This window comes from Danio aesculapii, chromosome 11, assembly GCF_903798145.1.
Source record: "Danio aesculapii chromosome 11, fDanAes4.1, whole genome shotgun sequence".
Classification (NCBI taxonomy): Eukaryota; Metazoa; Chordata; class Actinopteri; order Cypriniformes; family Danionidae; genus Danio; species Danio aesculapii.
The window spans coordinates 10,317,354-10,341,441 of NC_079445.1; the positions used below are offsets into that span (position 1 = coordinate 10,317,354).

A 24,088-nucleotide genomic window follows, 5' to 3' on the forward strand; every position below is an offset into this window, starting at 1 on the left:
TGGTGACCTAGGATTAAATAAAAGGAATAAAGGGACTAAGCAGAAGAGAAAATGTATGAATGCATGTATGTATGTTAACAGCAGAATCACTGAAGGAAAAAAAACACAAATAAACACAGCCAAAACCAAAGATGAAATCAACTGAAAGTAAGACTCTAAATAAATTAATTATTAGTAAAAATAAAACAAATTACACAATAAAAAATGTAATTTCTCAAGATCTCAGCAGAGATCATGATACAACTCCACAAACATCAGGAGCTTTACTTACTGACCTTTGACTTTATTTCTGTCACATGAACAAAAGCTCTTCATGAAATTGTTGTTGTTCATTTGAAGTCACCATGATGGAGGACAGAGTCTGCTTTAGTTGGGCTCTTCAACTATTTGTTCTGACACTAGTTAATATTTTGGCTTCTATAATTAATTGTGTTAATCACACTATTTGTATAGCATGAAAAGAAAAAACAATAATAACTGTGATAAGATTAACTATGATATTGAAACCACACTCACCTGCTTGTGCAATCATTGAATATCTTGTTAGTTATAAGTGAGAAATGAATATCATATGTAATGAAACCACTTGACCTACAGTAGCCAATGACTGTTTAACAGTGCTAAATACACCATTCACTATGAGAATGTTTGATCTATGGCAGAACTTAAAACACACAGACATCAACAATTAGTCTTTGAATCTTAATAATGGTGACAAACAAAACATAAAAAACAACCCAAAACAAAACAATCTACTGAAATATTACCTCCCAAAAACAATATAAAATAACGGAAAAGAAAGAGATTGTAAGAACTTTAAGCTGCATAATATATTCATGCAGCAATGCATGCTGGGATTTTTTGTACTATGCTTGCACACAGCATGCATTGCAGGATGAATTAATTAAGCAGCTTTTTTTTAGCAACCATGGTTGAGGTTCATATCCTGAGTCTTAATGTCTGTGTGTCATGATGTGCAGCTGGAAATCTCAAGGTTTTGTGCATGAAAGTAATTAAATTATAATTTCTTATTAATTCCTTGATAACTGTTTAATGAACCTCCAGCTGTCCCATATCCCAAACTATATCAAATAAAACTATTTTCTATGGCTTAACTTAGTAGAAATACTAGTAGAAATCTGTATCTGTAACGATTAAGTACACACAGTATAGTTTTTCATTGCCTTCTTGCTATAACTGATATATGCTATATTTAGAAATACCATTATAACAGCCAGAGAAACATTACGATAGAAGAGTAAAGGATCAAGAGCCCAACTAAAGCAGCCTCTGATCTCCATGATGGTAAGGTCAAATGAAATATTTTCAATAAAAATATAAACCTCTGTTAATTATCAAATATTCTTGCACATATGAGAGAATTGAAGTGAAACTGTAATCAGTGAAGCTAGTAATGCTGTTATTTAATGGAGTTATTTAATCCTCTGTTTTAATTCAGTTGGTTTGGTGTGAGGCTGTGTCTGTAGTTTTATTTCCTGTTCTTTCCTTCAGTGATTGTGCTTGTTAACCAGCAGGTGTTCATCATTCAGTCATTTGTGGTCATTCACCTCTGTCTAGTGGACTAAACTATTTAACTAATTAAGGGACTAGTGGATGAGGGTGTGTGGTGAGATTTCAGACACTCTGATTAGATTCTTGAAAACAAAGGTTTAGATCTGTTACAGCTATTTTCGTATTTTGTACAGAAATGAGCTGTTAATCATTTTTACAAAATCAAGGTTTTCACTGTAGATTTACAGACTTTTACTGTTAAAATCACGGACATTTTTTTTACAGTGTAGTTATCAGTTATAATAAAACAACATTTGGTGTTTGTCAGAACAGTAAGAAATTGTGCAAAACACGTTTTTCTTTCTTACGCCTGTTTCACACCTCAAGCGCAAGCAGTGTGTGAGGAAGCAGAAGCAGCGCACAGGCGTTTGCCTTTCACAACCGACTGCATCTGCAGCGCAGCTCAACGGCAGCTGCTGCACAGATCAATCTATCTCTGTCGATTCTATTTAGTTACCTATCGATTTAATTAATAAAAAAAATTTTACTTTTCATCTGCACCAAGACCGCCGGCAACTTCCTCCTATGCTGTTTCCTTAACTGCAAGTCTTTATTTTACAAATTATATAAATCATAAAGAACTGTATGCGTCTCACACTCTATGAGGAGTGTGATTCATGTCTTTTCAGGTGCACTCGGTCTGACAGACAATCGCCTGTGGATATCATGTCATTTTGTTTTGATTGTTAGGATATGTAGGCCTATAGTTATAATAATATTTATACAATATAGTTATCCGCTTGTTAAGTGGTGACGTGTTGGTGACGTATGTAATATTGTTTCCGGGTCCAAGCCGCCACTCATTTGAACTGAAAAAATATTTGTTTATGATCACTTTTTATTCCTATCACACATTAAAGTGAATTTTATATAAAGTCATGGTGTACACAACAATCTCTGAGCTGCTGCATCGCAAATAACAAAATTTCAACAATTTGTAAAAAAATGAATCACATTCTGGCCATCTGAAATTAGTCTCCCCATACAGTTTGATAGAGCGCTTCGACCCGGAAGCCGCTTCGCATGACGCCACACCTTAGCAAGTAGATTATAATGTTACGCATGATCAAACTAGTGTGCAACTTTACTAAGCAAAACTGATACTAAAATTGTTTTTAAATTTGGTTTTGTAGTTCAGGGCCAAATTAAATATTTGCTGCTGTTTTAATCGTTAAGTTTGATTGACAATATAAAAATCAGTGGATATTATTGATGCATTTATTGGCTAAAATTGCTATGTTTTACTGTCATTCAATATGTCTTTTGTCATTATCAATGCACTGTCACTTGAGCATGAGCAATGCGGCAAAAATAGACCCAGCACCGAAACTATTGCAGCACTACTGCTTCAGTGACGCTCATGCCTCGTGCTGACGCACTGCTTCTACGTGCAGTATGAAAGCTCTGATTTGTTAACATGGATGCCGGAAAAAACACGCTCTGCTCATGCGTGCGGTGTGAAACAGGTTTTAGCGCTCTATTTTAATAATCTAAGCACAAAATCTGAAGTGCATAAATTCAATTCATGTTTATTTATATAGCGCTTTTTACAATGTAGATTGTGTCAAAGCAGCTTAACACCAAAAGTGAATCCACCAAAGCGCAGCTCCACAAGTCTCGATCCAAGCAAGCTAGTGGTGACAGTGGCAAGGAAAAAAAAATTCAACAATTGACAAAGCACAGGGTTCAAAAGCGTTAAAGGCGTGTCGGAATCCACTTTGCTAATTTAAGGATGGACAAGTATGCTTTGCGCCGCGGTGCATGGTCTAACAGGGTTGTGCTTATTCTCTTAATGAGTTATGGGTGTGTTTTGAGTATAACGTGCATTAAACCAATTAGAGTCTCATCTCCCATTCCCTTTAAGAGTCAGGTGCGTCGCGCCATGGCACATTTGCTATTTACATTGCGGACTTTGTAAGTGTAAAAAACTGACCGCTTCACTAGCAAGAAAACAGTTTAAACAGACCATCTGCAGCATGAGAATAAAGAATGAACCTCATCCATTCTGCCTCTTTACTTTCTCTTTACTTTTACTATTTACTTTACTCCTTTACTTTCATGGAGTAAGGAAACGGTGTTGTATGCACTCCACTAAAGACATCCATTAATTTAATTTAGTTTGTTAAGTGCAAAGATTTTTCCAGGCTATTTCTAAATTTTGTTCTAATTTCCAACAAATTAATAAATGAACAATAATAATGAAGTGGTCAAAAACTGAGTTTTACACACGTACTATCCTTATGCCCCATATGTGATGCATACCTCTCCAAAATCCGACAGGTGAAAAAATCTAAACTTGTTTTTATTAAAACAAATATAAATATGCATATAATAAATAATACTGCTAATAATAATAACATTATAAAAATGCAAATTGTCATGCATGAAAAATGTCAAGAATGCATGGAGGTAGAGGTTTTTATATTTATGTAGAAAATGATAATTTTTGTATTATTTAATCCTTAATTTTTATATGTAAAGATGTTTGTGTATTACTGTACATCCTCTGTGTATTAAGCAATGTGTAAGCGCATTGGACTCACATAGGCGCACAACTAACATGCTCTGCTTTTAGTTGGTCAACAGTGCAATCTATTTCAGTTCCTCAAAATAGCAACACCCCAACAATGCACCTTAACAACAGCTCCTTCTTAGACCGGCACACCCATAAGTCCACCAAAGCGTTGCAAATGGATTTGCTATTACACAGCGTGGCACAAATCGTAAAAATCAGTGGTTGCACTGATCTGAAAATAGCTACAATTTGTATGGTGTAGCGCCATACACGTCTTGCTCCTTATTGCGCCGGGTGTAAGATTGGCTCTTGGTTTTTTTGTCAGGTCAAAAATCTAGAAATTCTTAAATCAAGACACATTTTCTAAACTAGCAATTTCTGTCTTGTTTTTGGAATAACAAGTCAGAACTAAGAGGATTTTTCCTTTATAACAAGCGAAATAATTATCAGTGGGGTAAGCAAAATAATACTATTTTAAAGTGAAAATTATAATTTTCCTAATTTAAAAAAAAATATTTGCATACTGACCACCAGGAAACTCCCGATCATATATGTGTATATATCTATGGCTCTGGATGGACAGTCCTCCACTTAATTTCAAAGGAGTGCTACACTGTACCAAAATGGCGGCTCTATTGACACATTCCTTCCAAAAGACAACAATAGCATAGGCGACATCTAATGTAAATATCTATAGTTTTTGAATATGCTACTCCTTTGACAAGAGGGCTGGGAGCAAAATCTCATTTGAATTTAAAGTGACAGTCACCAAAACGGCACAATTATGATGAAAGCATTGTGGGGAGAAAAGGGAATTTATTTTAATTACTTTTGTGTCTTTATTTTTTTATTAGAAAAATGTTTAGACTAACAACAGATTAATCAATCTTTCTCATTTATATGATACCACAGTGGACTTACTAGTGGACTTGGTAGTAGTGGACTAGTAGTTTTACAAGTAGACTTGGACTTACAATGTCCACATTTTCCCTCCAGGAGCTTGAGGACTTGGATCGATTGGGGCGTAGATATTTTAAGATAGCAGAATATTCTGGGAATCGGCCACTGACAGTGATAATGTACACCATTTTTCAGGTAAAGACCAGAAATATCTTATGAAAAAAACAGCTTGAAATCATTAAAAAATGTAAACAGTAGACACTAAAGGAGACTAACTCCTTTTTAAATCTATACAGGTTTTTATCTGCCAATTGTTCTGATATTTGAATATGTTAATGCACTCTTATTCTCAGGAGCGAGATTTGCTCAAAACCTTTAAAATCCCATTGGACACCTTCTTGACATTCCTGGTGACTCTGGAAGATCACTACCATGCGGACGTGGCCTATCATAACAACATCCACGCAGCAGATGTTGTTCAGTCTACACACGTTCTTCTCTCCACACCTGCCCTAGAGGTCTACATGGATCCACACATAAGCACAAAGTCCTTATGGGAAATAACTGCTATTAATATCTTTGCTAACACCAGGTTATATGTGTTTTTTCATCTTCAGGATGTGTTTACAGACCTGGAGATCATGGCCGCTCTGTTTGCCAGCGCTATACATGATGTGGATCATCCAGGAGTGACTAACCAGTTCCTCATTAACACAAGTATGAACTATTTATATTACCCAGGATTCCCACTGATCATGGAATTACTGGAATGTCATGGAATTTTAGTCAGGGAAGTCAGGGAATTTAAAGTTTTGTATCTTCTAAGGCGATGTCCACACTAATACGTTTTCATTTAAAAATGCATATTTTTCTTTCCATTTCAACCTTCCATCCACACTGAGATGGCAGTTTTGGAAACTAAAACATACCTTTTTGAGAACGCTTTCCAAAGTGGATACATTTGAAAACTCCATTTTCGTGTTGCAGTGTGGACTGTGAAAACGGAGGCTTGACGCATTTTATTCATGTGAACAATTCAGCCAACATGTTGGACGAAATTGTAGGGCAGAAGTTTTGGATGCAGTCCATTTTGACAGCTTTATTAAAGATTCAAGAGTTCACACTTAGCTATTGATTGATTATAAAGCTTGTTTGGCATGCTGTCCCGGGAGAGAGCCCTGAGCTCATAAAATCCTCGAGCCCGGGGCTCCCTCCCGTTTGCAAGGCGAGAGGGGAGTTTGAGCTCAGGTAGATCTCAAGAACTCCCCTGCTGTAGTAGCTAATGAACAGATAGTGATTGCTCTTAAGAGATAAATACTTACTAGGAGCATGTCTCTGGTGCGATTTGGGTTAGTCAGTTAACAGGGGGAAACGTGTAAACTCTGCACAGAAATGTTGGCTGGCTTGGTAAGGCTTGGACGTTCGTTCTGTGAGGCAACAGTACTAACCGCTGGGCCACCGTGCCACCCATCTAGGAAAGGAGGAGGAGTAGGGGTGAAAGGGGGATTCTTCAAAACGAAGATGGCTGTGATGTGGAACTTAGGGTATTTATAGTGGCTTAGGAATCGTCTGATTGGTAAATCATAAATTAAATAATGCAGGGCCGGCTGCAAGCAATCATAAGCATGTGATCCTCTCGAAATTAGTTTATAAATGAACTTCACGTAATGTGCATACATGCTCCATATTGTCTGTCTTCAAAGGACACAGAATGTTTACTGAAAGATATTATTCATGGGTTGCGACATTTTGCCACAACATTTCAAAGAAACAGAAAGTAAATAAGCGGCAGGCGGATTTGAAATAGGTAAAAGCATCTTACATCTGTGCGCATGCGCAACACATAAATGAAATCATACTCAGTTATTTTAATGTGGATGACGGAAAGAATTGAAAATTATAATGTGGACATGGGGTGCTTTTAGATGGATTAGTGTAGACGTAGACTAAAGTCAAGGATTTTTTGTTCGTCTTTTAAATTTTACTTGCCATTTATCAAAATTATTTTTATATCATGTTTTTCATTCATTTTCCTTCGGCTTAGTCCCTTTATTTATTAGGGGTTGCCACAGTGGAATGAACCACCAACCTATGCAGCATTTGTTTTACTCAGCAGATGACCTTCCAGCTGCAACCCAGTACTGAGAAACAACCATACACACTCGTTCACACACATATCCTGTTTCTCAATATGCGTTCTTGCATCCTCGTGTTCTCGTGTAACGTCATCATCACCTGCCAAAGTTCAGTTCCAATACTCAAGACCGCAAATATCCCGGATGTGTTCTTGATATTGAGGACGCACTAATGCACACTTGAGCACCAAACTCGCTCTAGAAGTCCCAGAAGTCATTGCGACTGGAGGTGGGAAGTGGAGAATTTTATATAGGTTTATTATTAAAGTTCAGAGATATCACTTATTTACCTCAGGAGTTTCCCTAAATGAGACTGAATATAAACATTAGCATGAAAATCTTAATAAAGGAATAAACACATTAAGGGTGTTTATTTGCTGAAATTCATATTAAAATCTGTTTTATTTATATTGTGCAATGTATATTTGTAATGTTTTTATGCATAGTATATATTTTAAAAGGGGAAAAACAATAAATCCTTGTATGATTACTGTAATATTTAAATAATTTTCCATTAAAAATGCGTAAAGGTCATGATACCATCAGGAAGAATGCAGCATCTCATTTCTCACAGGATCGTTCTCTGTTTTCAGTTCATTCTTCTAAGGACACCTGGCAAGACCGGTCTTCACAAGAACGCAAGTCCGTTCTCTGCCTTGGAATTGAGAAACAGCCATACACTACGGCCAATTTAGCTTACCAAATTCACGTACATAGTGCATGTTTTTGAACTGTAGGGGAAATCGGAGCACCTGGAGGAAACCCACATGAACACGGGGAGAACATGCTAACTCCACACAGAAATGCCAACTGACCTAGCCGGGACTTGAAACAGCAACTTTCTTGCTGTGAGGTGACAGTGCTAACTACTGAGCCACCGTGTCGGCTATCATGTTTTTTGTTTGTTTGTTTTACAGTAGTAGAAAATTGTCTTTAGCTATACGAACACAACAGATTTAACAGTGACATGCAACAATTACAAAAAACCTAATAAAAATACAGTTCGTTCAGTTCAAAAGATTAAACTGGCAGAAAAGAGGATGACAGCCATCTGAAAGGATAACTCTTGCCTTCCTTTTTATCGGTTGTTTCACACATTTTGCCTATTGTTATGTTTACGGTATTTTCCTTATCATTTTATTGCTATCATACTTATCAAAAGTCAATCAAATGCAGTCAGCAGTTAACTGTTAAAATACTGTGTGTGACTGTTTTTGTGTGCTCAGAGCTTAACCAATCCCTCCTAAATTTTTAATTTGAAAAAAACTGAGGAACACAGTTTAAATTGGTGGTGGGGTGGAGTTTGTGATGTTAGTAACTGTACCATGAACCGGGTTTCAGGTGGCAGCGGTGATCAGATACTATAGCAAGGTTGGCGATCAGGGTGTTACAGACTGTAACAAAAAGATGAGGACCTGGGGTGGGTTGGTGGGGGTTTTGGAATTACGGGAGTTTTCCAGGAGAAATAACAAAACGGGAGGGCATTCCGTGGCAGCCTCTGAAATAGAGGCTAAGCCGAAGGAAAATGAATGAATAATAGTCAGTTAAGTAGACAGATATCATTCATTTGTTGCTTAAATTACAATTGAAGCACTTCACTACTAATTTAAGCACTCAGAAGTAATTCAACAATAATAATGACTCATAATTTAATGTTAGTGCCCTGATAATAGAGGTTTTACATCTCATGAAAATTTCTGTTATTTATGTTAAATAAATGTTTTGGTCCAACTTTCTTAAAAGATGTGTTCAATTTGAAACAGCAGGCCAAAACAGCTGGAGTTGTAGTTAATCATTATGCATATGGTCGACTAGGAGTGCAGCAATTAAAAAATGTTTAATTAAATTATCACTAATAAATCAACATTATTAATGCAAGAACATTCAATGCAAAAATTACATTTCATATTGTTGGTGGGTTGATCTGATGTGTTATGATTTATTTATTGGAAAGTGCAATCAAACTAAATCATAAAATGTGTCTGCAATACTGAAATTTGACATGTACATTCTGTAGTCTTTCATAAATATTTTTATCAATTGATTGACTTTTATAAGACTTTTAATGACAATTAATTAATATGACAATATGGCACTCCAATTAGCCAGAGATTTTGGCTGTTTCTCAATATGCGTTCGTCAGCGGTCTTGCGTCCTCGTGTTCTCGAATAACGTCATCATAAGCTGCCAAAGTTCAGTTCCAATACTCAAGACCACAATAACAGAGGATGTGTGAAACTTCCCGGATGTGTTCTTGATATCGAGGATGCACCAATACAGACTTGAGCACCGAACTCTCTCTAGAAGTCCCAGAAGTCATTGCGACTGGAGGTGGGAGGTGCGCATTATTTATATAGGTTATTATTAAAGTTCAGAGATATAACTTATTTACCTCAGGAGTTTCCCTAAATGAAACGGTAAAAATAAACATTACCATGAACATCTTAATAAAGGAATAAACACATTAAAGGTGTTTATTTGCTGAAATTCATATTAAAATCTGTTTTATTTATTATGCAACGTATATTTTTTTTAGGTCTTTATGCATATTACATATTTTGAAAAGGGAAAAAACAACAAATCGTTGTATGATGCTGTAAATTTAAATAATTTTCCATTAGAACGCGTGAAGGTCATGTGACCATCAGGAAGAACTCAGCATCTCATTTCTCAGAGGATGCGTTCTCTGTTCTGTGGTCTCCCGAGTTCGTTCTTCCCAGGTGACCTGGCAAGACCGATCTTCACAAGAACGCAAGTCCATTCTCTGCTTGGAATTGAGAAACAGCCTTTATCAGCGACTTGCCAAGAAAAGTTAAAACCATGTTGAAAACACCAGCATTTGCTGGTAAGGTATGTTTTGATGCTGGCATGCTGGTCTCGCTGGTTTCAATGATGGTCTTGCTGGTTTCAATGTTGGTTTTGCTGATTTCAATGATGATCTTGCTAGTTTCAATTGGTTTTGCTGGTTTCTATAGTAGTCTTGCTGGTCTCAATGCTGGTCAGGACCAGCACTGAGCCCAGCAAAACCAGCATTGAAACCAGCACTGAAACCAGCAAAACCAGCATCGAGAACCAGCAAAGCCATCATTGAAACAGCGAGATCAGCATACAGTACCAGCATCAAAACATACCTTAACAGCATATGCGGTTTTTCAGCAGGGAAAGAATGCCCAAAGAGAGATTTGTGGTGTAAACCAAACTACAAAACTGCAAAAAAAGCATTAAACATTTAAATTCAGAGACTGGTTTATTATTTGTTAAATTTGTAATTTAATTATGATTATTGTTGATAATTTGTCTTTTGCAGTCATGGAGAGGACATGATTGTAACGCCATTTGCTCAGGTCAGTTATGAGCTTTTTTGATAAATGTATAATATACAATACTATATACTGTATGTGCCACAACATAAATGCCTTGCAGTTGAAAACAGTAATATATTTACAGATATATAAATAGTTTTCTGTTATAAAGGGTCATGAACTGCCTTCTGGATTATTTTGTACTCTTAGGTCCACTTATATTGTTGTCAAGACTTTAACATGAAAATATATTATATAATTGAGAAGTAATAAGCTATTTTCTGTTTGTGTTTTGACTGCCTAATTGAAGTACACAGTTAGCTTGAACTGTTAGCATAAAGCTATGCAGGACAGGTGCATCAAGTCACTGAACCAGTGACTGTGCGCAGAGAGCAATAAAACAATGTCCAATAGATAAACGTGACCATATTTCGAAAGATCATGCACCCATTGGCTAAATTCTCCATCAGACAAACTAGAAAGTAAGTTACTTGCTAAAAGTGACTGATAGCATATGCAGAACGTCAAAACACTCAACTGTTTAGATTTTAGTAACTATAACTTTGCCTTTTTATTCATTCGTGGTCTCATTTTATTTGTAACACTGTGAGCTATGACATCGTCTTGCTTTTTACTACAAAGACAGCATTTACTCGAGTAAGTAACATAGTAAACAATGTAAACAGCAGGGCCTCATATCAACGCTGCCTAAGCACAAAAACTTTGCGTATGCCAGATTTCACGCTCACGTTTGGATTTACTAACGATGAAATTATTAAATTAATTTGAGAAATCACGTTGGTCACACCAACTTCATGTCTGGTGTACGTGCGTGTTTGTTTTATTTCCATTGGCAACTCCTAGAGCAATTATGTTTAATTGCACACTACAAAGTATCGCATCAACAAAGTATACAACTGGTTTTTCCAAAGGGAACTGGCAGACCGCTCGGGTTAAGCCAGTCGGGATCATCCACATGTCTAGCAGGTATATAAGGTTTCCATACCATGCAGTTGACCAGCCAAACATTAAAGCGCAATTTGCAGCGATCGCTGGTTTTCCCAATGTAATCGGAGCGATCGACTGCGCGCACATTGCTATAAAGGCGCCATCTAAAGACGAATTTGCATACGTAAATCGGAAACATTTCCATTCAATAAATGTGCAAATAATATGTGATGCACAAATGCGCTAAACAAATATTGTGGCAAGGTGGCCTTGGTCAACCCATGATTCATTTATCCTCACAAACAGCATGGTTGGGATGAGGCTCCAAGGTGGCAGTGTGCGCGAGATGGGTGACTTTTTGGTGAGTGATGTATTTAAAGATATTATTCTGTATTGCATTTTATTTATTGAGCGTAATTATTTAACAGCATATTAGGAGACCGCGGTTATCCATTAAAGACTTGACTGTTAACCCCCCTCAACAACCCATAAACTGACCAAGAGCGCAGATACAATGATGCCTTTTGCACTCAGTTAGATGTAGAGCGGGCGATTGGGCAGCTGAAATGCCAGTGGCGCTGTCTTGATAAGAGCGGAGGGGTGCTGCTATACCGCCCTATCAAAGTGTTCCTCTAATACATCTGTGTCTCCCACAGACACAGATACTACTCCAGACAGTAAAGTGTCACCACAATTGAGACAACTCTCTTCTCAAAGGGTGTTAGTTCAACATCCCCTGTTCCCCCGCCTTTAGTCCACACTTTAACGGTGCGCCGCTGTTCACCTCCTAACCTGCACATTTAACCATGGACCTTTTCTTTTTTAATTCGTTCACAGGGCGATGTTAGACCCCACTGCGTTAACTGCGTCAGCTAAACTCTCCCACTCTATTTTTTTTCTTTTTTTATTAATTCCTGAGGACAAGCTTGAAAATAACACAGTTTTACTCCGGTCTACCTCCGATAGGAGCATCTCCAATTCACATTCTGTGAAGTTTCTCTGCTTGCTTGCTTTTGCCATTGCTTTTTCGTTTGGTTTTGCCAAAGTGGAGTCATTACATATTTATAAGGGGAGGAGGCAGGCAGGGATTTTGCACTCATGCACGTGCGCTCAGTTTCACGTTAATTCGGATGTACAAAGAGAATATGCGTGGGATTCGGCGTACACTGTTTCATACATCTGATTTTTTTACTGCGAACGCACATTTACAGCATTGCCCGTACGCAATGTTTTAGTATGAATTCAACGCAAGTCTTTGTACATGAGGCCCCTGGTCTCCGACAGAAACGGTGACATAAACAAACGAATAACCATCCATATTCAACACTATTGTGTCGATGAACTAAATATGTTCTATGGGATGTTGTTCTGAGGATTCTACCCTTCAAAATAACTGTGATGTACAGCAATGAATGCGTGTTTCCTGTTATTACGATGATATACATTTACGTACTCCATATCTAATAAGCGTTTTCTGTACAACATACACAAATTTACAAATACATTAAACTGCTCATTGAAAAACAACTAGCTACAATGGCTGCTTGAGGATTGTAGCTTTAGACTGATGTATAGTTTGTCAAGATTACTTGTGTCTTTTTGGTGTAATCTGTTCGTAAACACTGACATGTGCAAAAACAGTGCCCCAGTGCGTCACATCCTGGCACTGTCTATAGATTTAAATAAACAATTTTAAACTCAGAAGTAAAAGTGCGGTGAATGATCATTTTTATTTCTCAGTTCATGACCCTTTTATTATAAATAACAGTGTAATTTATTCTTGTAAATGAATCATTCCTTGTTAAGCATCCTACATAATCAAACTGTATTTTTGCTATTTAACATGTGGAAGTGATGATACTTTTTTGCATTAAAAAAATAAATAGATAAAAATTCAATATAATTTTATTAAAAATAAATCAAATGTTCAAAATTTAGTTTGACAAATGATCTAGGGTTTGAATTTACTAGAACTTCATCTATGTTCAGCTGCTTTGACACAATCTACACTGTAAAAACACTATAGGAATAAAGATGATTGAACTGTGTGTGTGTGTGTGTGTGCTGTAGGTTCTTGCCAGTCTACGTACAGAGGGGAAATGTTGCAGCTTTAACCCACATGCAAGACCGAAGCAACAAGTGAGTCTGTAGCCAAAATATCTTAATGTCAGTAAATGGCAGAATTAATAAAAGATTTATAACAAATTGTCTTTTTCGTCTTTTATTTTGTATATTAGGAGACCATCAGGCACTAATCCTCAATCTGCCTGTAAAACAAACCTGTCTGGTGAGTGGTCTACCTTTTATTTCTGTAGACAGATTTTTTTATAGATGTAAAAACTGGAACATCCGGTCACCAGAAATGTAGAGTATATGGCATTTTACATTTTATCAGAAAATCCAATATTGTTTTGACATCTGATGTTTGTTTTTTCAGATGAAGCATAAAAACTGACCGTTGAGACTCTTGAAGAGCTGGACTGGTGTTTGGACCAGCTGGAGACCCTGCAAACCCGTCACTCTGTCTAGTGAAATGGCCTCCAATAAGGTATTTAAAAATATATTTCATCCAAAAAACACAATGCACTGATGTTAGTTCTCTATGCCTACTTGAAATAATTCAAAGTAAAGTAAAAATTATTTTAAAAATCTATATATATTATCTATAATAAATAATGTAAATCTATAATTTATTTTAGAAATATAAATAAATGTAGACTTTTTATTATATTTGATTATTTGAGCATACTCCAAAAATTGGGACAGGGGCCAAATAAAAGTGAGAAGGTTATATAATATACTATTTAAACTGTTTTGAAGCAGTCCACAAATAATGCTAGTTACACTACAGGAGTTTAAGCTCAATTTAGGCCTGATTTGCAAGTTAACAAGCTTGCCGACAGATCTGATTAGGGGAAAATCAGTGAGCGCTCAGCAGTCTTTATGTGTGAATTACTGAATGAAGCAACTAACACTCGTCTCCCACATCTCACAAATGACAATCCAAGATGTAACTTATTAAATATTCCAGATCAGTAGGCCGACTCAACCCCACATGGATTCAGATGTAGTGATGAACTGCAGCCAATGACATAGCAAGTCATGAGCTGAGTGGCCGTTGTGTTCAGGAGCTCAACAGAAATGTCTGGGATTGGCCAGAATAGTCATCAAAGCACTCACTTCACCCTGCGTTTACATAAACATGAGTAAAATATTAAACATATTCAAGCCGCGTCTATCAGCTGAACCATACAGTTATATGAGTGATCGATCCACTGACAGATCAGCTGATTGATGATGCTTTCAAAAGCTCAATTGAACGCTTTCATGAATTTTTATTGAAACAACAGCAAATATACAATTTTAACAAGACATCCAAATAATACAAACATCACTAAAAACATGAAAGAAAATAAACAAACTAAAAAACTAATTACAGATTCAAGAATAAATAAAAACAACTTCATACACTGTAAAACCCAAAACCCAAAAGTTAAGGTAACTCCATTTGAGGGAACCGATTGCAACAAACCATTTAAGTTCAAAAACTAATCAAATGAATACTGTGAACTTAATCCATTTGAGTAAAAGGAGCAATTCAAGCACAGTAAACCAAATAAATGAAGAGAACTCAAACCAACTGAGTACTGTAAAACCCAACAAGTCAACTCAAACCATTTGAGGAAACCAATTGCTACAAACCATTTGAGTTACAAAAAAACTAATCTATAAGTTCTGTGAACTTAATCCATTTAAGTTGAAGTAATGAGGAATTTAATTAACTCATTACCTTCAACACGGAGTTCAAAACTCTTTTCAAATGAATAAAAACCTTTCAATGTCAGTATAAGAAGACATTTAATCTGCCCAATTGACAGCAAGTTTACTATTCAATTAACTTCAACTCCTTTGCAACTGTAATTGTAACTTGACATTTCTTGCTTTTGATGTACTGGAGCGAGTCTACACTTTTTTCTACAAATTTAATAAAGAAAGGGACCATCTTTCCATAAAATTTTTGTAAGAAAGTAAATTAGCTGATTTGTCTATGCTTTCAGAAAGATTTTGAACCCTAGTGTCAGTGATGTTATTACACAAGCAGCCAATAGTGATCAGCCCTTTCTGACGGCTCAGTGTCAACTTTCATTTTGAAAAATCAAGTCATGTAGTCTGAATGGCACCGGGATCCGCCAGTTTAAAGTCATGTAGTGTCAACTAAGCTTAAAACTGCACTGTAAAACATTTTAAGCCAGGACAACAACAAACAAAAAAGAAAAAACAATCCTTATTTGTTTTTTCTAGTGTACTCAACTTTTGAAAACATCAGCTGCACTAACATAAAATGTTTGAAGTTCAGTAAACAAAGAACAAATAATCCTTATTTCCTTTTGTTTTTTCTTGATTACTGAATTTTTGCCTTAATTTTTGAAAACATCAGTTGCACTGACCTAAAATGTCTGAAGTTGAGTGAACAAAAAAAAATCTTTTGGAAATTGGTACTAAGAAATAATACATTATCAGAACAAACAAACGTAAAAACTAAAACAGAGACAAACGTTAACAAAACATTGTTAGACACAGAATTAGAAACAGCACAGGAGGCCAAAACAACCATAACACAAGACAAGGATCAAAACAATGGCAGGACAAACATAGAAAAAATGCTTAGTAATGCTTGGAACAAGACCCAGCAAAGAGTCTGTGCGAATGAGGTGTCTTTATAGTCCTAATCAGTCCATCATGAGCTTCCAGCTGTGTGTGTAATCAGGAGAATCACCAGAAACTGGTTCCTCCATTTCAATTATAGTTTGAGCATTTAATTTGTCATAATTACAGGATTTTGTGCAGGATTTTGAGTTGTGCATGAAAATTAAATATCAAATACATTTGATTTCTCATTCGAGAATACATTTTTATTTAATATTTGAGCGTTTGATTTATCATTTAAGTTGTTGTTTTGAAAGTTATTATTTGATCTTTTTAGGCATTTGAACTTTCATTTTAATTTTGTTAGGAAAAAACTTCCATATATATATACATATCAGTTAAATACAAATTAACAGTCCACGTGTGTTAAGTGTTTCTTTTTGTAGAGTGAACTAGTAAATGTGAGATGACATTCACATTAAAAGTCTTTCTGCAGCTGTGCCCCCCAAAAAAGATAAATTACATGAGTAATAATTTCAACTTACCTTAGCATTATTGCAGTAGTATTTTGTTGCTGTTGTTGTTAATAATAATGACAGTAATGTTATTATTGGTGTTACTATTGTTTTTGTCGTTGTTTGTTAGGGTTAGAAATACTACAACTTTTATTTTTTTCCAGCGAGGAGGTCTGAGACTAGGACTAGGTTTGATTTAGGTTAAGTAAACATGTTAAATGTAGTTGTACAGACATTTTTACAGATTTTTGCCAAACCAACAAAACAAAAACAAGTGAATTCTACTTTTTTCCAGTTGGATTTTTTACATCGAGGATCATGTCTTATCATTTTGAGCCAAAAGTCTAAAACAATTATTACATTTCTCACTGCAAAATTGTAATAATTTAGGACTTTTTACCAACAATATTTATATTTATAGTATTTATAATTTATATACAGTTGAGGTCAGAAATATTAGCCACCCTGAATTATTAGCCCCCTGTTTATTTTTTTTCCCCAATTTCTGTTTAACGGAGAGAAACATTTTTTCAACACATTTCTAATCATAATAGTTTTACTAACTCATTTCTAATAACTGATTTATTTATCTTTGTCATGATGACAGTAAATAATATTTACTAACTTTTTTCAAGACACTTCTGTACAGCTTAAAGTGACATTTAAAAGGTTTAACTAGGTTAATTAGGCTAACTAGGGCAGGTTAGGGGTAATTAGGCAAGTTATTGTGATATTCATGGTTTTTTCTGTAGACTATCGGGGGGCTAAAAATTTTGACCTTAAAATGTTTTTAATAAATCAAAAACTGCTTTATTCTAGCCGAAATAAAACAAAAACAAATAAGACTTCTCCAGAAGAAAAAATATTATCAGACATACTGTAAAAATTTCCTTGCTCTGTTAACATCATTTGGAAAATATTTAAAAGGAGAAAGAAAAAAATTCAAAGGGGGCCTAATAATTCTCACTTCAACTGTATATTATGAAAAATATATTAAAGATTGGTAGATCACTGTGCTGTTCATCTGTACTCATCTTTTTAAAATATGTTTTTAAAATATTGATTAAACAGGCATTTCTTATGGAAATGTTATATCACAAGAAATCATTATCAAAATACTCAACAAAAACATGTGCATAGAAACATTTTTCCTTTGCATTCTGGAAAGTTATGCCTAGAGGTAGTACATAGAGGTGACAGCACAAATGATTCAAGTTCACACAGGTCCATGAAAATGACTAAACAGTTTTATGCAGGTCTTCTTTTTCAATCAGTTGTTCGGGAGCATGTTTTGTATTGTCAATGTCATGTCATTTCAGGGGCGGATTTAACCGATAGGCAAAGTAAGCAGCCGCTTAGGGCCCCATGAAATCTGAGGGCCCCCAAATAAATACTTAGAAGTACATATAAATTATACCTATAAATTATATATAACATTGTTTTTCTATCGTATTTTGTATAGTGAGGGTCTAAATATTTTATTTTCAGTGTAAATATTACACCTGCACAAATGTGTACCTCACCTTCAATCATGGAGCAGTCCAGCAGTCAAATCAGTAAAGATTTAGTTTTAAAAATGAAATGGTTCATTTATTATTTTTATTTGTGAATTCATTCATTAATTCATTCATTCATTTTTGTTTCGGCTTAGTCCCTTTATTAATCTGGGGTCGCCACAGCGGAAAGAACCGCCTAGTTGTGAATTCATTTAAGAAAACAAATTGTTTTTAAATTGTTTTACAAGATGCTTTACATGTTACTGCATTAAGAGAAAAGGAGACTGAATGTTTATAAGAAAAAAACAGCAAAATAATAATAAATAGGCCCCTTGGCTAGAATTGCTTAGAGCCCTAAAATCACTAAATCTGTCCCTGGCTATTTCAGTAAATGAGGGTTAGTAATGTCATGACTATTTCAAAATGTTTAGAAAATGTAGACAAAAATCTGTGGCTGTTTCCGAAATCCCTCCTTATAACCTTAAATAGTGCACTATTTGAGGGAGCAGCTATGGTTTTTGGTGTCCAAAACCACAGTGGATGCAATCAATCCAACAATGTACCCCCATAGCGAATATACAACCAATGCTACAAAAAATACCCTTAATACACTGTGAAAGATCCAATATCCTTCAAAAACTAAATTAAATTCTCTCCGTAAAACAACATAACATATAATTTGATTGTTTTCTCAATAAATTGATTAAATCATACCATATTTTCATCTCTTATAGTTTCTTCTAAATGACTTTTTGCTGCTTCATATTTATGACAATGTATCGTGACATGTTTTAACTGTTTCTTCTTGCCCACAATAATGACAACAATTGACAACAATTATGTCCAAACCAAAGCCTCAATATTATTACTCCATCCCTCCTATTTTTTCCAGTATACCTCATCTCTCCAATTTGGATTTTATGAAAAAATTGACCCTTGTTAGTTTTCTTCCCATTGTCTTTGGCATTTTCTTTCAGTCTCTTTTCAATGAGCCAAACAAAACCCAGCATTCGGTGCAGCTGAAATAGACATGTGGGAATCTGGTTAGTCCATAATCAGCTCCTAGGCACACGGTGTTATGAGAGGTGGAGTCTGGTAAGGAAAAGGAGTTAGAGACCTCTAGTGGTGATTGAGAATTTATAACAGTACATTAAAGGATGACACAGGAGTGGATTTAACTCCTGTCCCGTCCCACTCCCACAGAAAGAAATCTTGTCCCGTCCCACTCCCAGACCAAAGTTTAAAAAATGATCCTGTCCCATCCCGCTCCTGGTAAAATGACTCCCGCTCCTATCCACCTCCTATTTAAAATGACTCCCGCTCCTGCACAACTCCCATAGATTTTTTGTCTTCATTTAGTCTTTCCGTTTTAGACCAGCTGCTGAGTCCCTGTTTCCCTGTCCCCTGATTTTCTGGAGATCAGTTACAGTAAATTAAAACAGTACATAGTTCACAAACCCAAACAGCCCATGAAGCTGCATTTTACTAATTTATTGAAACGTTTTTTAAATTAACTTGCGAACAATTTTCATCCGATATACTTTTGCATAATGAAAGAAATGCAGCATTGCACAATTTAAGCATATTGATTAAACATTGACAAGGTTTGAAAAATAAAAATCAATAAGCCGAAACAAAAGATATATATATATTTATATAAATATACATATATATAACTTTCTCTATAAAACCAGTGTTTTATATATAAAATTTTTATTTTAATAATTTGAATCAAATAAGCAGATGCAAAAGTTGTGTGCATGTGTGTATGTATGCATATATATATATATATATGTTTTACTCTTATGCATTTATTCTTCTTAGTTTAAAAGAATGCTCAACAGGGAACTAACTCAGCTGTCGGAGACCAGCCGCTCAGGAAACCAGGTGTCTGAGTTCATAGCAAGCACAATATTACGTGAGTAACAAGAATTAATATATAATCATTAGACAATATTTATAACTGTGTGTTTACAGTTCCTTATTAATTATTTCATTCTGAATGTAACTCACATACTCAATGTGTTTGTGCTGCAGAAAAACAGTATGATGTGGAGCTTCTCTCGGCAGCATGTAAGGAGGAGAAGAAGCGTCGGCCAATGTCTCAGATAAGTGGAGTGAGAAAACTAAGCCCCAGTCCGAGTCTCCCCCCAACATGCATCCCACGGTTTGGTGTCAACACGCAGCACGAGAGCCTCCTGGCCAAGGTGTGCCTTCATTTCTATTATTATTTCAGACTGTGATTTCTACAGTGGCAGAGAAAGCTCAAACATTTAGCAAGATAAGAAATCAAACGTAAATAGAAAATCACTAACAAACTACAAAAAGTGCTTGTGTCTTGTTTCTAGTCCAAATATATAATAATTCTTAAATCAAGAAACATTTTCTGGACAAGCAAAATATTTTATCTTATATTCAGAAATAGGTCAAATTTAAGTGAGTTTCTTCCTTAAAGGGGACCTATTATACCCTTTTTTACAAGATGTAAAATAGGTCTTTAATGTCACTAGAGCTTATATGTGATGTTTCAGTATCAAAGTATCAAACAAATAACATTTTTATAATCTTTGAATCTGCCCCCTGTAGGCTGTTGGAATATCTAGCCAATTCCATGCGTGTTCAATAAGAAAAGGTCTGGAGAGGGTTTTCTTTAATGCCAAAATATTAGTCATTTATTAGATACAGATGAATAATTCGATGTCGGAGCTCTGGGTTACGTTACCCCAATGCAATACAAGAATTACATTCAGGAGGTTCGCAACTAACATACATTTCCGGACTCCAGTATGTATACAAAACTGATATTAACAGGTGGAGTTTTGGTGTAATTTATCAGTCATTCTGCAGTCCATTGAGTGTTGCACCCAGACCTACTTCGTCTTTTCTGCAACCCTTCTCTGCATACCAGAACTGAACAATTAAGTGCATCTTCAATATAATCAGTGTAAAAAAACAATCTGTTAAATTTACGGAAAAATACCGGCAGGTGTGGTTGCCAGAATTTTTCCGTAAAAAAATACGGATGTTTATAGAACTGTTCAAATTTACGGAACATAACAGTATTTCATGAACTGATACAATGTTCAGTTCACAAAAATGTAGCTTAGTGCATAAAAACGTAAAGTCAATCAATGTGTTCATGTGTGTTTACAATTAGCAAACAGATTTTCACTGCATTAGTAACTACACAGTTACCTTTAAACAAAAAAAAGATGCAACTGCCGGTATTTTACCGTAAAATCAAGAAAAAAACAGCAAAATACTGTAAAACATTTTCGTGTCACTATTGTGGAGAATAATAGCATCTGGGTGCAAGTCCAAGATGAACATAAGATTAGTTCATCTTGGACTTGTACCCAGGTGCTATTATCCTCAACAATGGTGACACAAAAACGTTTTACAGTATTATGCTGTTTTTTTTTTCTTGATTTTATGGTAAAATACCAGCATCTGTGGTTGCCAGTAATCTACTGTTTTTAACATTTTATATTCGTAAATTCAGTTTACAGAATATTTCTGTTAAAAATACATTCCACAGTCTGTATTTTTCATCAAACACATTTAACCCCCTAAATCCCAGAGCAAAATCCTTACTTGTGTCCTCACTACAGAGGGTTGAACACTCAGACAGTGATGAAGTTAAGTAGGTAGTGCAGTAGGTAGTGCTGTCGCCTCACAGCAAGAAGGTCGCTGGTTCAAGCCTCGGCTGGGTCAGTTGGTGTTTCTGTGTGGAGTTTGTATGTTCTCCCTGCGTTCACGTGGGTTTCCCCTACAGTCCAAAGATATGCGGTACAGGTGAATTGGGTAGGCTAAATTGTCCATAGTGAATGAGTGTGTATGGATGTTTCCCAGAGATGGGTTGCAGCTGGAAGGGCATCCGCTGCATAAAACATGTCCAGGATAAGTTGGCAGTTCATTCCACAGTGGTGACCTAGGATTAAATAAAAGGAATAAAGGGACTAAGCAGAAGAGAAAATGTATGAATGCATGTATGTATGTTAACAGCAGAATCACTGAAGGAAAAAAAACACAAATAAACACAGCCAAAACCAAAGATGAAATCAACTGAAAGTAAGACTCTAAATAAATTAATTATTAGTAAAAATAAAACAAATTACACAATAAAAAATGTAATTTCTCAAGATCTCAGCAGAGATCATGATACAACTCCACAAACATCAGGAGCTTTACTTACTGACCTTTGACTTTATTTCTGTCACATGAACAAAAGCTCTTCATGAAATTGTTGTTGTTCATTTGAAGTCACCATGATGGAGGACAGAGTCTGCTTTAGTTGGGCTCTTCAACTATTTGTTCTGACACTAGTTAATATTTTGGCTTCTATAATTAATTGTGTTAATCACACTATTTGTATAGCATGAAAAGAAAAAACAATAATAACTGTGATAAGATTAACTATGATATTGAAACCACACTCACCTGCTTGTGCAATCATTGAATATCTTGTTAGTTATAAGTGAGAAATGAATATCATATGTAAATGAAACCACTTGACCTACAGTAGCCAATGACTGTTTAACAGTGCTAAATACACCATTCACTATGAGAATGTTTGATCTATGGCAGAACTTAAAAACACACAGACATCAACAATTAGTCTTTGAATCTTAATAATGGTGACAAACAAAACATAAAAAACAACCCAAAACAAAACAATCTACTGAAATATTACCTCCCAAAAACAATATAAAATAACGGAAAAGAAAGAGATTGTAAGAACTTTAAGCTGCATAATATATTCATGCAGCAATGCATGCTGGGATTTTTGTACTATGCTTGCACACAGCATGCATTGCAGGATGAATTAATTAAGCAGCTTTTTTTTAGCAACCATGGTTGAGGTTCATATCCTGAGTCTTAATGTCTGTGTGTCATGATGTGCAGCTGGAAATCTCAAGGTTTTGTGCATGAAAGTAATTAAATTATAATTTCTTATTAATTCCTTGATAACTGTTTAATGAACCTCCAGCTGTCCCATATCCCAAACTATATCAAATAAAACTATTTTCTATGGCTTAACTTAGTAGAAATACTAGTAGAAATCTGTATCTGTAACGATTAAGTACACACAGTATAGTTTTTCATTGCCTTCTTGCTATAACTGATATATGCTATATTTAGAAATACCATTATAACAGCCAGAGAAACATTACGATAGAAGAGTAAAGGATCAAGAGCCCAACTAAAGCAGCCTCTGATCTCCATGATGGTAAGGTCAAATGAAATATTTTCAATAAAAATATAAACCTCTGTTAATTATCAAATATTCTTGCACATATGAGAGAATTGAAGTGAAACTGTAATCAGTGAAGCTAGTAATGCTGTTATTTAATGGAGTTATTTAATCCTCTGTTTTAATTCAGTTGGTTTGGTGTGAGGCTGTGTCTGTAGTTTTATTTCCTGTTCTTTCCTTCAGTGATTGTGCTTGTTAACAGCAGGTGTTCATCATTCAGTCATTTGTGGTCATTCACTCTGTCTAGTGGACTAAACTATTTAACTAATTAAGGGACTAGTGGATGAGGGTGTGTGGTGAGATTTCAGACACTCTGATTAGATTCTTGAAAACAAAGGTTAGATCTGTTACAGCTATTTTCCGTATTTTGTACAGAAATGAGCTGTTAATCATTTTTACAAAATCAAGGTTTTCACTGTAGATTTTACAGACTTTTACTGTTAAAATCACGGACATTTTTTTACAGTGTAGTTATCAGTTATAAATAAAACAACATTTGTGTTTGTCAGAACAGTAAGAAATTGTGCAAAACACGTTTTTCTTTCTTACGCCTGTTTCACACCTCAAGCGCAAGCAGTGTGTGAGGACAGCAGAAGCAGCGCACAGGCGTTTGCCTTTCACACCGACTGCATCTGCAGCGCAGCTCAACGGCAGCTGCTGCACAGATCAATCTATCTCTGTCGATTCTATTTAGTTACCTATCGATTTAATAATAAAAAAAATTTTACTTTTCATCTGCACCAAGACCGCCGGCAACTTCCTCCTATGCTGTTTCCTTAACCTGCAAGTCTTTATTTTACAAAT

General features: G+C 35.5%; 1 protein-coding gene across 3 annotated transcripts in view; it reads left to right on the forward strand.

The window, feature by feature from the left end:
* The window catches only part of pde4cb (phosphodiesterase 4C, cAMP-specific b), a 183,912-nt gene that overhangs the window by 142,007 nt on the left and 17,817 nt on the right, over positions 1-24,088 (forward strand). Inside the window, exons 1-3 of one of the 3 annotated variants that reach the window (XM_056468023.1) lie at positions 13,906-13,920; positions 19,855-19,948; positions 20,068-20,237. The exons of the other annotated variants lie outside the window; for them this stretch is intronic. Coding sequence (XP_056323998.1) covers positions 13,906-13,920; positions 19,855-19,948; positions 20,068-20,237 — 279 coding nt within the window. Of the gene's footprint in view, positions 1-13,905; positions 13,921-19,854; positions 19,949-20,067; positions 20,238-24,088 lie in introns of those variants that run through there. 3 annotated transcript variants of the gene reach the window in all.